Source organism: Muntiacus reevesi, chromosome 2 (assembly GCF_963930625.1).
Source record: "Muntiacus reevesi chromosome 2, mMunRee1.1, whole genome shotgun sequence".
Lineage (NCBI taxonomy): Eukaryota > Metazoa > Chordata > Mammalia > Artiodactyla > Cervidae > Muntiacus > Muntiacus reevesi.
In genome coordinates, this window is record NC_089250.1 from 229,909,697 (window position 1) to 229,924,690 (window position 14,994).

Consider the following 14,994-nt stretch of genomic DNA (forward strand, 5'->3'; position numbering starts at 1 on the left):
TCCTTCCCTCCAGCCTCCAGATGGGGTCTCCCACTGGTCAAACTCAACCAGAAGCCAGAGCCAGAGGTACCCCACGGATGCGATCCATAGAGGTCACACACTAGGGGCATAGCATAGGGTGGGGCGGACCAGGGTGGAGAGTGGATCTGAAGGGACGAATGAAGAACATGCTGTCACCCAAGTCACTTATCTCTGTGGTGTCAGCAGCTGTTGCTTCCTCCTGACCTGCAACCCCTCTCCCCCGAGCTGGTAACAACGCCTCCATTTTCTTCTGGGGAGACAGTCACCTGCTCCAATGCACACAGCCTAGGCTGGATCGTCAGTCAAAGTGTTCCACTGCTTACCAACCAAAGTGAGCACGTGACCCCAGCTGGGACAGCCAGGTTCACGGTCTGCAGTTGAGGAACTAGTAGGAAACAGCGAGCCCATTCATCCTAACCATGGTACGTGGACTCTCCTGCATGCCCCAAGCTGTTCCGCCATTTCTCAAAGCAGCTCCCACGTCCTGAGCCAGACTGAGTTCTAAATGTTTTCTATACTGAACTTATTTAATATCACCCTGTGAGGCAGATAATGTTGGGCTCTCCATTTCAAACATGAGACTTTCCATGAGGACTATGGTTGAGAACATCATGGGGTTCCATGAGGGAACCAAGGCACAGAAGGGGTAAACCAATTGCCCAAAGTCACCCAGAAAATAAGTGGCAGAACCAAGGTTAGAACCTAAGCACTGGCTGCAGAATTTGCACTTCCAACTACTACTAGCTCCACTGACCCCAGAAAGCCTTCATTTTCTGAGCAGCAGTTGAGAGACTGACATCCTCAAATCTTTTTGTTTGTTTGTTTGTTTGTTTATGTTTTGGGGTTTTGAAAAATTATTGTTATTTTCTTTGGCCACCCTGAATGGCATATAGGATCTTAGTTCCCCAACCAGGGATCGAACCTGCACACCCACCTCCCCCCTATTGGACGTGCAGAGTCCTAACCACTGACCCACCAGGGAAGTCTCAGGACATCTCCAGTTCTTGGGATGGATCTAAACATGCTAATCACCAAGGCCTGAAGTCCGGACACCTCCTCAAATCTGCTACTTACGGGCCCCAGAACACTTGCAATGGAGAAGCAGCAGCTCAGAATTGTATCAAAAATAAGCCTTGTTCTTTGGAATCTTAGCATCACTCGAAGCACTGAAGCTTTGTCAATTCCATGCCTTGAGACTTCTTCTTCCCAAAGAAGATGAAGCCTTGAAAAGAAGAAAATGGAGGCAAATGAAATCTCTTTGATTGTGTCACCCAACTCTCCCAGTTCTTGCTGGTCTAGGAACTTGGTTACAGAAATTGTCAAAGATAACACAAGGAGAGAGAACAGTACAGGGCATTTATACTGTATGCATGCCACAGATATGCATGCCCCAGCTCCAAGAATTATTAACCTTTGACATTTTTGTTTAATCTTTCCTCCCCTTCCATTATTTTTCTTTTTGCAAGAATATTTCAAGCAAATCCCAAAGATATTGTTTCATCTATAAATGCTTTAGTATGCATCTCTTCCAGATAAAGCCCTAAAAAGCCACATGGTAACATAAAAATGGTTATGAATTAATGACTATTCATTATTAATAGCTATTAATAATAGCCATATATTAATAGCATAGTAAGAATGGCATTTAATTCAACTTTCTCTAATTATTTCAAGAATATGTTCTCACAGTTAGTTTGCCTAAATCAAGATCCAAACAGGTCCCATTCATTGCAGTTAAAAGACAAATCTGACAGGCCTCTTGCATCTCATTTTATCTGTGACAATTTCACTTCCTCTGCATTTTTTGCCATTTACCTTCTAAAAAATCTGAAGGATTTATCCTGTTGAGTTTTCCACATTCTGGATTTGACTGATTGCACCCCTGTGGGGCTAGTATAAGTTTCTATGCCATGTACTTCCTATCAAGCTGTTAGCTAGATCTAGAGGCATAATAAAATTCAGAATTAAAGTCAGCTGGCAAAAATACTTATTAGATGATGTAGTATATGTTCTTTTTATCACATCAGAAGATGTACAAAGTGTGCTGTCCCACTTTTGGATATGTTAAACTGGATCACTGCGTTAAGAAGATGTGTTAGCCTGACTCATCCATTGCTAAGTTCCCTATCGCTGATGATCATTGCCTATATCCACTACTGACAGGACTGGCAAAATGGTGATTTTTCTATCATTCCATTTATAGTTAGCAGCTTGAATTTTCTGTAAAAAAAAATAATAATAATAACTTTCCCAGAATCTTCCTGGTGGTCCAGTGGCTAAGCCTCCAAGTTCCCAATGCAGGGGGCCTGGGTTCGATACCTGGTCAGGGAACTAGATCCCACAAGCCACAACTAAAGATGCTGCATGCCTCAACTAAGACCCCGCACAGCCAAATAAAAATAAATAAATAAATATTAAAAAAAGAAATCTCCCTCATCAACTGTTTTGTTACCTTGAAATACAGTTAGTTGAAGAAATGGCCTAGGGCTCTGAAAAACATCACCCTTCCTTTTTAAACACAAGTTAAGATTCGTAAAACACAGAACTCTGATCTCCAAAAAGTGCCCTTATTTATTTCAAAATTCCCAAAACGGTGCCCCAGTGTTGGATCATGCAACCAAAGAAAGTAAAAGTGAAGCCACTCAGTCATGTCTGACTCTTTGCGATCCCATGGACTGTAGCCTACCAGGCTCCTCAGTCCATGGAATTTTCCAGGCATGAGTACTGGAGTGGGTTGCTATTTCCTTCTCCAGGGGATCTTCCCAACCCAGGTATCAAACCTGGGTCTCCTACACTGCAGGCAGACGCTTTACCATCTGAGCCACCGGGGAAGCCCAGAAATGTAAATGTATCTTAATTTTGACATTCCAAGCTAATGATGCCTGGGAGGTTTGTGCTACACCAGCAAAATAAGAACACCTAAAACATTTCTTTGGGGGGAAACTTGATATACAATTTGTATATTAGCTTTTTAAAAAAGCATCCAAGAAGTTTTCACCTAAAGATTTAAAATTGTGTTGACTTTCCTACTCTTCTCTTTTGTTTAGAGCTACACCTGAGGCAGGAACAAGTGACTGGACAATAGTCATTATGATGCTCAAGGCTTCCAGGCTCTTAATCTGGTTCTGGATGCCTCCCCACCTCACCATGCATCCACAATCCAATCTATCAGCTGCAGGCACCATGTTGACTGAACTTCGATGTCCTGGCTCATGCTTCCCTATGTCTGGTCCCACTACTGGGAAAGCAGTTAGCACTGCCCATGATGACAGCAGAGACATCACTTTGCCGACGAAGGTCTGTCTAGTCAAAGCTATGGTTTTTCCAGTGGTCACGTATGAATGTGACAGTTGGACCATCAAAAAGGTTGAATGCTGAAGAACTGATGCTTTTGAACTGTGGTGCTAGAGAAGAATCTTGAGTCCCTTGGACAGCAAGGAGATCAAACCAGTCAATCCTAGAGGAAGTCAGCTTTAAATACTAATTGGAAGGACTGACCCTGAAGTGCCAACACTTCAGCCACCTTACAAAGAGCCAACTCATTGGAAAAGACCCTGATGCTGGGAAAGATTAAAGGCAGGAGGAGAAAGGGGTGACAGAGGATGAGATGGTTGAACGGCATCATCGACTCAATGGACATGATTTTAAGCAAACTCCAGAAGTTGGTGAAGGACGGGGAAACCTGGTATGCTGCAGTCCATGGGGTTGCAAAGAGTCGGACATGACTTAGCAACTGAACAACAGCAATGATGACTGCATCGTGGATCAGGCCAAGGGACTCCAGGCGCTTGACAAGGCTGCTGCTCCTTAGACAGGAAGAGCACAGTGGACAAAATGGATTCCCTTGTTGGGCTGCCCTTTGCCCCCAGGGCCCGACAGCAGGCCAAAGATAAATGCTTTATCCACACACCAAAAAGGCAAAAAGGACAAGAAGCAGTACTTTCTTTCTCAGGGTCCTGGGACCTCAGACAGACCTGATAAAAGATGCAAATTCTTGTTCCAGAAAAAGTTCTCTAGCCTGTATGTAAATATTTACATATGAAATATGTAAATTATTGTTAACTCCAGATTAAGAACCTCCAATAGAAGGAAGGCTCCTGCTATAAAGGGAGAACTGATATATTTTGGTAGTCTGAAGATGAACCACTACCCCCCTCCCCTAAAAACACATATTTAAGCATCTCTGGTCACCGACTGCCAGGACATGGTCTTTAACCCCACTGGCTCACCCAGCATGACTTTACCTTTTGGCATTTTTGTCTGCAGCATCGTGTACTGACAGCTCGGGGATGTTGTTCTCATCTAAGCATCTCCGTGAACCTCGAACCATGAGCGGGCTGAGCCATGACAGCGAGAGGTAGGAGAACAGGCCAGCATCATCCAGGGGTTGGGGCTCAGGAAACCTAGCAGAGAGGTCACAGGCAGCATGGTGACATCGGACGTGGGCTCCAGAGGCGGACAACTAAGTTACAGGCAGGACTCGGAAGAGATGAATGAGAACTGGGGAGAAACCACAGTGATTTCTCCATCGTTTACATGTAGAAAAAAGTATTTTTCCATGATTACTATTAACATCACAGATAACAGTCATGAAAAAATATTTTTTTCCTACATCCAGAGGACCACACTGAGGTTTTTCCCCAGTAGTCATAGTTAAAAACCAGAAGCAACAAAAACACCCAGCAACAGAGGAATGATTTTAAAAGAAAGAAGACAAATATGGTACATCCTGCACCATGTTGTAGAAAACAATGCAGAAGGGTCTAAAAATAGGGATGAGCTACATATGGAACATGGAACGGGCTCTAAGCATACTGAAAAAAAGGTCACTTGAAGATCAAGAAATTTAGAATATTTTTACTAATATAAAAAAGGAAGACATAAGGGAGGTCAGACAGAGAACAATATACACATATCTATATTATATATTTAAAATATCTATATTATATAAAATACATATCAAATTATATAACAATTTATAGCAAATCATTCATAGATTGACTTTGAAGTAGGGGTTAGAAATCACAAAGGAGCAAAACTAGATTCTCATTACTTTAAATTTTTATATTCTGCTTCTGTAACTCCCATAAAAACTGTAAAAATTAAAAAAAGTATATAACTAAGAATGATAAGGTCGTATCTCTGTGAATCATTCACAAAAGACAAATAATGATTTCATTAAGTTGTTGAGATTGTGTGTAATTTCACTTTTTTTTCAACATTGTCTCTGATGCTATACAGTTCAATATGAGGAAAATTAAAACTTTAAAAAAGATTTGCGGAGACGGATGTGAAGACAAAAATGCCGGACTTGCAGGATGCTCTCTTGTTTTGGGTTATGGCCTCTTTTCTCCACATTCTGGCCCTTTACACCCTCCCAGCCACCAGCAACCATGGTGTACATTCTGGGCAATGCTGACCGGGCCTCGGTGGGAGATGTTGGGAGAGAAGAACTGAGGAAAGATGAGACATTGTAGGAGATGTGTGGGGCCATCTGTGATGGCAAGGATTGGGCCAGAACTGATGGCCGGGGCTGATGTTCCAAGGGTCCAGCAGAAACACGGTTTCTCTAAGATAAGGCTGTCCAGGTGAACTCAAGTACCAAGCTTCTCTGGTCCTGGTCGAGATACGATTGATTTGGTGGGTAACAATGTAACTGGCATTGATAGAAGCTCAGATTTAAAAATAGGAAAACCACTGCTGTCTGTTTGTTAGAAAAACACTGGAGAGACGAGGGATTCCTAAATACAAAATTTTTCCCAGTGACGAAACACTGAGGGATCAGGCCAGAAGTGTTAATTAAGTGCCTGTCAACAAATGCAGCATAAATGAGTATGTGTGTGAATCTGTGGAGGCCCCTGAAGCCCCAGGGGTATAAACGAGAAAGTCATTTGGGACTGGTTACTTGAAACTATAGTTTAACAGAGAAGGCTCCATGAATTTCTTAAACTCTTAAGTTTAAGGTAACATCCTAGGGCATTTGGCCCTTTCAATGGCTGCCTGTTTTTCTCTGAACGAAGACTGGCGTACTTAATGTGGTCTGTGGAGACACGCCGGTGGTGTCCCCTTGCCATATCCACTACGGCTAGAACTCTGCAGCGGCACTGGTCTCCTTCTCAGATCCTGGGCATGCACATCACCGTGTTCTTCCACTGCAAGGCCAGGCCTTTGCACATGCTGCCCACACCGTCCTCCTGTTCATCCTCCAGGTCTGTTTCAGTGTCACTCAGAACCTGTCGTGTTGTCGCTGTTCTCCTGTCCCTCACACCCCCACATTTCTTTACAGCGCCTTCTTCAAACAGCAACAATCACATGCCTCAGTTCAGTTGCTCAGTACTGTCTGACCCTTTGCGACCCCATGGACTGCAGCACACCAGACCTCCCTGTCCATCACCAGCTCCCAGAGCTTACTCAAACTCATGTCCATGGAGTCGGTAATGTCATCCAACCATCTCATCCTCTTTCATCTCCTTCTCCTCCCACCTTCAATCCTTCCCAGCATCAGGGTCTTTTCCGGTGAGTCAGCTCTTGGCATCAGGTGGCCAAAGTATTGGAGCTTCAGCTTCAACATCAGTCCTTCTAATGAATATTCAGGACTGGTTTCCTTTAGGATTGACTGGTTGGATCTCCTTGGACTGGTTGCAGTCCAAGAGACTCTCAAAAGTCTTCTCCAACACTGCAGTTCAAAAGCATCAATTCTTCAGCACTCGGCTTTCTTTATAGTCCAACTCTCACATCCATACATGACTACTGGAAAAACCATAGCTTTGACTAGATGGAACGTGGTTGGCATGCTTATAAGCTTACTGTCATTCTACCCCATGTGAGGTCAGTGATGGGCAAGGGTCCTGTCTGGCTGGCTCACTGTTACCCCCCACAGTCTAGCACAGTGTCTATAAGAGCTCAATGAGTCCTATTGACTGACTGAATGAGTCAGTGAAGATGCTGGCTGTGCTGCCCTGATGTGTCTCAGGTTTCTTGGGAGGTGTTTGGCTGTGGAGGGTGACAGGACAGTGTTGTGACAGGGCTGTCAGCCTTTAGGAGGGGTCTGGGTGTGAGGGCTGAGGACCGCTGCCCTGGAGGGTACTGACCCTCAGCTCCCACCTAGGACTCACTTTGGCTTCAGTCGGAAGGGAATCATGGTTTTCCAGGCAGCGTCATACTTCCCTCTCCCTGGTGCCTCATGTTCCCTCACCTGCTGTCTGCAGGGGCCGTCTTCAACAGTGATTGTTTTCTTGGGAAATAAGAAACAAAAGAGGATCAGTTTCAGACCTCACAAATACTGTCCTGAGGGAATGAAGGGCCAGCTACCTAACGAGAATGGATCTTTCCACATTCAGCCTCCTAGAGAAAGGATACCACAGTCAGACAGAAAAAGGCAAATACTCTATGATCTCACTTACATATATCTGAAATATACCATCCATAAGATGTTATGGAAAAACCCCAAGGAACTTTTCAGCCACCTGAATAGAATAAAGCAAGAGAGTTCCAGAAAAACATCTACTTTTTCTTTATTGACTTCCGCTTTATTGACCAAAGCCTCTGACTGTGTGGATCACAACAAACTGTGGAAAATTCTTAAAGGGATGTGAATTCTTAAGATGGGAAGATGGGAACCATCTGCCTCCTGAGAAATCTGTATGCAGGTCAAGAAAAAACAGTTAGAACTGGACTTGGAACAATAGACTGGTTCCAAATTGGGAAAAGAGTATGTCAAGACTGTATATTGTCACCATGCTTATTAAACTTATATGCAGAGTACATCATGTGACATGCTGGGCTAGATGAAGCACAAGCTGGAATCAAGATTGCTGAGAGATATATCAATAACTTCAGATATGCAGATGACACCACCCTTATGGCAGAAAGCGAAGAAGAACTAAAGAGCCTCTTGATGACAGTGAAAAAGTTGGCTTAAAACTCAACATTCAAAAAACAAAGATCATGGCATCCGGTCCCATCACTTCCTGGCAAATAGATGGGGAAACAATGGAAACAGTGAGAGACTTTATTGGGGGGGGGGCCTCCAAAATCACTGCAGATGGTGACTGCAGCCATGAAATTAAAAGACACTTGCTTCTTGGAAGAAAAGCTATGACCAACCTAGACAGCATATTAAAGAGCAGAGACATCACTTTGCCAACAAAGGTTCAGTTCAGTTCAGTTCAGTTGCTCAGTCGTATCCGATTCTTTGTGACCCCCATGGACTGCAGCATGCCAGGCCTCCCTGTCCATTACCAACTTCTGGAGTTTACTCAAACTCATATCCATTGAGTCGGTGATGCCATCCAACCATCTCATCCTGTCACCCCTTTCTCCTCCTGCCTGCACTCTTTCCCAGCATCAGGGTCTTTTCCAATGAGCCAGTTCCTCGCATCAGGTGGCCAGAGTATTGGAATTTCAGCTTCAGCATCAGTCCTTCCAATGAATATTCAGGACTAGTTTCCTTTAGGATTAACTGGTTTGATCTCCTTGCAATCCAAGGGACTCTCAAGAGTCTTCTCCAATACCATGGCGCCAAGAAAGGTCCATCTAGTCAAAGCCATGGTTTTTCTAGTAGTCATGTATGGATGTGAGAGTTTGACTATAAAGAAAGGTGTGCGCCAAAGAATTGATGCCTTTGAATTGTGGTGTTGGAGAAGACTGATGAGTCCTGATGTGAAGAACTGACTCATTGGAAAAGACCCTGATGCTGGGAAAGGTTGAAGGCAGGAAGAGAAGGGGATGATAGAGGATGAGACGGTTGGATGGCATCACTGACTTGATAGACATGAGTTTGAGTAAGTTCTGGGAGTTGGTGATAGACAGGGAGACCTGGCATGCTGCAGTCCATGGGGTCGCATAGAGTCAGACACAAATGAGCAACTGAACTGAACTGAACTGAATAGAATAAACAATACCCACCCAACTAACAAGCAAACAAAATTACCAGACTGGTAATTGCCAGAGGTGAGGATAGGCAAAATGGGTGAAGGTGGTCAAAAAATACAGACATGAGTAAGTCATGGGAATATATTGTACAACATGGTGACTATAAATGATAATATCGTACTGCATATCTGAAAGTTGTTAAGAGACTAGGTCTTAAAATTTCTCACAAGAAAAAAAATATTTGAACTACGGGTGGTGATGTATATTGTGGTGATCGTCTCATAATTTATACAAATAATGAATCAATATATCATACATCTGAAAGTCATATGATGTTTTATGCCACTTTTGTCTCAGTAAAATTAAATAAAGGAAAGCCTGTCAGGTAGGGAATGAGTCATGTGTCAGAATAACCAGCTCCCAGCTCTGGCTCTGCTCCTACTCTGGGCAGTTCCCTCAGCTTCTCTGGGCTTTTCTCTGTCCATAAACACTGTGGATAAGAAGAAAGAGTGTTATGTTTAGTCGCCCACAGAATGCAAAACCAAGTCACTCTCTAAGGATAAAACTATTAAAAAGAAATCAAGAAGTAAAAAATAAATCACAAGACATTACATGTTACCCTTTCGATAAAGTAGGAAACCACTGAAATGAAAAAGATATATTATTTCTAGGACTTCGTATAGAACAAATAATACTCTCTTGAAAACACAGAAAGGGATCTATGGGTAAAGGTTCAGAATAGTGGTTCCTGAAGGAACCAGGGAGAGTTGGGGAATGTAATGGGGTCAAGGTCCGAGCTGCTGAGTTGGTGGTAGATTTACTGGTGCTTATCATACTATTATAAATAAATGCATAAATAGGTGAGCGAGACAGAGATGAAGTGGGAAGTGGAGGGTAATGGGAGAGAGCTGTATGAGCCATGAAGGTGCATCATGACCAAGGATTATGGTTCATCATAATGTGGAAGCCAGAGCTCCATTAAAAAAAAATCAAAATTGAATAAATAGGGGACAAGAAACTTTGATCCAGTTTATGACCACTGGAAATACCCTGTGAACTCAGTTTCCTGGTGTTTTGATGGAAAGGAGATCTACTTACATAGCTAAGTCCCGAAACCATGTCATCATCTACATCCAAGCCGAGATTCACAAGGCCACCAGAAGACCTGGGGACCCAGTATATCCTCCTTCTGGTCATTTTCGGGTGTACTGCCAGTTCTTTGTTTCCCAGAATCAGAGACTCTGAAAAGGCAACAGGTAGGAGCAGCTTAGATGGAAGCCTAAGCAACCAGGAGAGGGGGATATCGCCCAACAAGGAGTGTGCTGGGGGCCATCATCACAGCACCTGCTCTTCCCTCTGTCAGGAAGGGGCTTGGCTCCCTGTCTTTAAACTTCTACTTGGGGTTCAGCCTAAGATCACCAAGGGAAACCCCAAACCACCCATTCCCAACCTACATCCTTGGGCCGGGTCAATCTTCTTTAATATATTCAAGGTTTGCTCTTAAAACCATGCTTATTTAACCACACCTCTTCTTTTATTCCAGTCTGTAATTGTCTATTTAGGTGAATCTCTGATTGTTTAGTGTTCATTTCTTGCACTAAACAGAGATCCTCACAAGGACAAAGATAGGTCTACTTTGCTTACCCTTAAATCCCTCAAGCCTAGGGATCCGCTAGGAAGAGGGCAAATGTTCAGTAAATCAATGGTGAATGAATGAATAAATAAATGAAAGACATGTGATTTTGCCATTCTCGGACTCGGGGAAGGGGATCTGGATATGATTTAGGACATTTATTTATTTATGAAAATATTTATCTATTTAGCTACATCGGGACTTAGCTGTAGTGTATGGCTTCTTTAGTTGAGGCGTGCAAACTCTTATTTGAGGATTTAGGATCTAGTTTTCTGACCAAGCATGGAACTCGCGCCCCCTGTATTAGAAACTCAAAGTCATAGCCCCTGGACCACCAGGGAAGTCCCTGATTTAGGAAATTTAAATAACTGAAAAATATATTAATTTGCTTTTCATTTTGCTTTGTGAATATATGATTCACTCTCAGAACATCCATGTGCCTGCGGCAGGAGAGGGGATGGTTATCAGTAATGTTTCTGGAGGAATGGAAACAGAAAGAAAATGTACAAGAGGGCTGACATCATGATGGGTGTCTCACAGGGCCCCAGCTTGTGATGGACTTATAGATGTTGTGCCACCACCATCTTGAAATTCTTCATAATCTGAACAAGGAGTCCCACATTTTCATTTTGCTCTGAGTCCCACAAATTATGTAGTCAGTCCTCATGCTCAGATATAGCTTTCGGCTTTCAAATACTGGATTGTGTTTCAAGTAAACAGACTTGAAGACTAGCCTATTGTCTTGGGAGAAGATTCTCTAAATTCCTTTATCCCATTCCCTCTCATCTCACTTCCTTTTAGCAAATCACACCCAAATCTGGTGGACTCAGTTTCTGGAATTCTCCTATAGAGCCCACAAGACCGATTCCCTAGCCATGGCACCAGGCCATAAGTATATAGTTAGCCCTCTGTACCCATAGATTTGCAATCAAGATTCAACCAACTGACTATAGATAATATTCAGGAAAAAAAAAAATCCCAATATTCCCAAAAGGAAAACTTCAGTTAGCAAAGGAAACGGTTCACATAGCATTACATCGTATTTACAGTTATAAGTAATGACTTAAAGTATATGGGCTTATGTGCTTAGATTATATGTAAATACTACACTATTTTACATAAGGGACTTGAGCATCCTTGGATTTTCAAATCCACAGGGGGACTGGAACCAATCCCAGCTCTGAACTGAGGGGCAACTGTACTTGCATGCGAGGATAGAAGTGGACCTTTCAGGGTGATGGAAAACTTTAAAATAAAAGAGATATGTCAGGTAAGAGAGGCAGTCTGGTAGTTCTTGTTTAAGACTGTGGGAAGAGTCCAGTTTCTGTCTGTCATAACCAGCCTAAAGTGAAACTGGCATGATTCAATGGAAGGTTCTACCCCTGGGGGTAGAACCATGGTGTACTGGCTTACAGTTTATTTACTAAGACACAAAGGTGCTCAGTGGAGGGACTGGGGTGGGGGAGGGGGAGGAAGTAACTTCTAGATTGCAAGTCATGCACCCTGGCAAGGGACCATCTTAGCGTTGTGCATGGTGTACTGGTAAATGTGTGCATCTATAACTAACCTGTGGTTGCAACTGGTGAGTGAATGTAGTTCCGACACAACTGTAACTTGACATTGTGCTTTATGTTAATGAGTAAGAGGAAACTGAAGCATCAAAGACATATGTTGGTTGCATCTTCACTCATCTGCCAATGACCCATGTAACTGCTGAAGAGTTTTCAAATACTGAAAGAGGATTTTCTCATTTTTTGTGCTCTTCACAATGTAATGGCTACAGGCACCACACTTGTTAATCTCAATTATTAACATTTCCTGTGTTTATTTCTTAAGCCTAGACAATCAATAAAATAATAAAAACAAATCCAGATTTGTAGCCTTTGCGGATTGTTGTGGTAGAAGTATTCCCATCAAGGATTTCAAGCTACCAACATGTTGGGAAAAGAGGCGCATTAAGAAATCACTGTACAGTATTTCTAAAAAAAAAAAAAAAAGAAATCACTGTACAGTATTTCTATGTACAAATACAGTAGGTGTGCGTGCTAAGTAGAGGTGTCTGACTCTTGGAAACCCTATGGACTGCAGCCCACCAGGATCCTCTCTCCATGAGGGTTCTCCAGGCAAGAACACTAGAGTCAGGTGCCGAACCCTCCTTCAGGGGAATCTTCCCAATCCAGGGATCCAACCTGTGTCTCTTACATCTTCTGTATTGGCAGGTGGGTTCTTTACCACTAGTACCACCTGGGAAGCCCCTATTTACAGTAGATGTAAATAAAAGTATAAAAAGTAAGCATAGTGAAATAATTAGGAAGTGATAGATTTTTTAGCATTATCTTGGTCTTTGATATAATATAGTTAACTGTAAGTTTAATAATTTAAATACTATTTGTATTTAACAACTGGGCTCTCAAAATTCCTGAAAATTTGACAATTAGTCCTCATAAACCAGTATCTTAAAACAGTGAGCCTAAACATTTTGTTCTCCTAGTTACCTGACAAGTAGAGACTCATGAGGAAGACCAGATTCTTGGAGCACTAATACAGAAATTAGATTTTTTTTTCTCACCTTTCAGTTACAGTATGATTTGCCAACCTGGTTTATTTGTATACACCTGCAAAGAGATACATAATGGTTTCAAAGATGTAACTCCATACAGAAATATAGAAGCTATCCAAGAAACTAGTAACAGGGAAAATTAAAGCAAATGCAAAGGCTGCTGCTAAGTCGCTTCAGTCGTGTCTGACTCTGTGTGACCCCATAGGCGGCAGCCCATCAGGCTCCCCCATCCCTGAGACTCTCCAGGCAAGAACACTGGAGTGGGTTGCCATTTCCTTCTCCAATGCATGAAAGTGAAAACTGAAAGTGAAGTCTCTCAGTCGTGTCCGACTCTTTGCGACCCCATGGACTGCAGCCTACCAGGCTCCTCCGTCCATGGGATTTTCCAGGCAAAAGTACTGGAGTGAGTTGCCATTGCCTTCTCCAAATGCAAACGAAGGGAATGCAAATGTGTATAATGGATATGCTTATACGACACAAACTGCTCATCTCAAGATAACTGGAACTGAGTCACACATTGGCTTGGGCCACCTTCCATGACTATAAGGCCCACCCCTGCTTCCTTGACTGGCCAGAGGAATTCCCTCCAGGGTTTTCTTTGGTATCCCAGAAAAGAGAAAAGTTGCCTGGCTTCCCAACTTCCTTTCAGGAAGAAGACAGAGGTGAAGTTTATTCAGTCTAGTTAGTGGCAAGCCCATCACTGTGGTCAGGTTGGGGTCCAGGTCAGGATGGGAATAAACCAGGAAGGAAGCAGATGCTTCCAGCTCTGTGCTCCCCCATTCCTGGAGTCAGGCCACATCAGGATTAGTTTAGACTCAGGATTAGTTCACGGCCATTTGTACATGGTGAAACAGCCTGTGAACAGGAGAGGGACGTTGGAGGGAGGTGATCTTTCTGAAAGGACTCATTGTTCTGATCACTTCCCCAGTATGGTCTAGTGTCCAGGGCCAGAAGGGTAGCAGAGCGTGCGGGAGATGCTCAGGGCAAGGGGCAGAGGCACCGACAAGCCAGGCCTGAAGAAGCTGAGAGGATTAGACCTTATTTCTCCTGTTTCTCTCCCTTCCCTTCCCTGGGGAGTTGGGTAAAGCTTTCCTGGGGCGAGCTCCCAGAGCTCCTGGAGCCCCTTGCTGGCCCTGGCTGTCTGCTTGATTACTGAATCCCTCCAGCCCAGCGCCTGATCATCTCTGTTCCAGAAACTGGGAAACTCCTTCCCATCTTGACCTTTGCCTACTCTCTGTCAAGAGCATTCTCCTCCCAGCTCCCAGCAGAGCCTGGCCTTCCTCATCATGTAGGTTTCAGCTTATACACCACCTTCACAGGGTAACCTTCCCAGATCTCCCTCCCTCATCTTATCCTCCTCTCTCTAGCATCTTCTACACATTTTCCTATTAGATTTCCTCTATTTATCACTTTCTGAAATTGCCATTTCTTTGGGAGCTTATTTATTTACTGCCTACCTCAGCCCTTTTACACCAGGGTGGAATAAGTATTTGGTAGATAAATGAAGAAAATAGACTCAGGGGTGTTAAAGAAGGAACCAGGAGAGCCACTCGGTCACTTGAGACCTCACACTTAGATTCTTGCTGCTTTCCCAAGGGGACTGGCACCTCACCACAGAGACAGACTGATAGGATGGACAGAAGGTGTTAATCAAGTAAGCAACTTAAACGTGGACCCGGGGCTACACCACACCTTCCAAGGCGTGGGATGCACTTGTATTTTAAAATAAATCCAGCTATGATTATGTGACTAGACACTCATATTGCTTGTTGTTGGGGAGAGTGTACATTAAAAGCATTATTCAGAAAGTATACTGCAAGGTTTATAAGATGGTTTTTGAAGTTCTGAAAAAATGGGGACCTTCCCTGTTGCCCTTGGAGAAGACTTGGTGAAAAGCTAAGCTCTT

The 14,994-nt window shown here is 43.3% G+C and overlaps 1 protein-coding gene across 3 annotated transcripts in view; it reads right to left on the minus strand.

The window, feature by feature from the left end:
- The window catches only part of ABCC11 (ATP binding cassette subfamily C member 11), a 78,902-nt gene extending 68,810 nt beyond the window's left edge, over positions 1–10,092 (minus strand). For all 3 annotated transcript variants that reach the window (XM_065920479.1, XM_065920477.1, XM_065920478.1), the window contains exons 1-4: positions 9,994–10,092; positions 7,137–7,255; positions 4,266–4,424; positions 1,096–1,243 (exon numbers count right to left, since the gene is read on the minus strand). In XM_065920479.1, coding sequence (XP_065776551.1) covers positions 1,096–1,243; positions 4,266–4,424; positions 7,137–7,255; positions 9,994–10,092 — 525 coding nt within the window. The remainder of the gene's footprint in view (positions 1–1,095; positions 1,244–4,265; positions 4,425–7,136; positions 7,256–9,993) is intronic.
- Between the last annotated feature and the right edge of the window lie 4,902 nt (positions 10,093–14,994).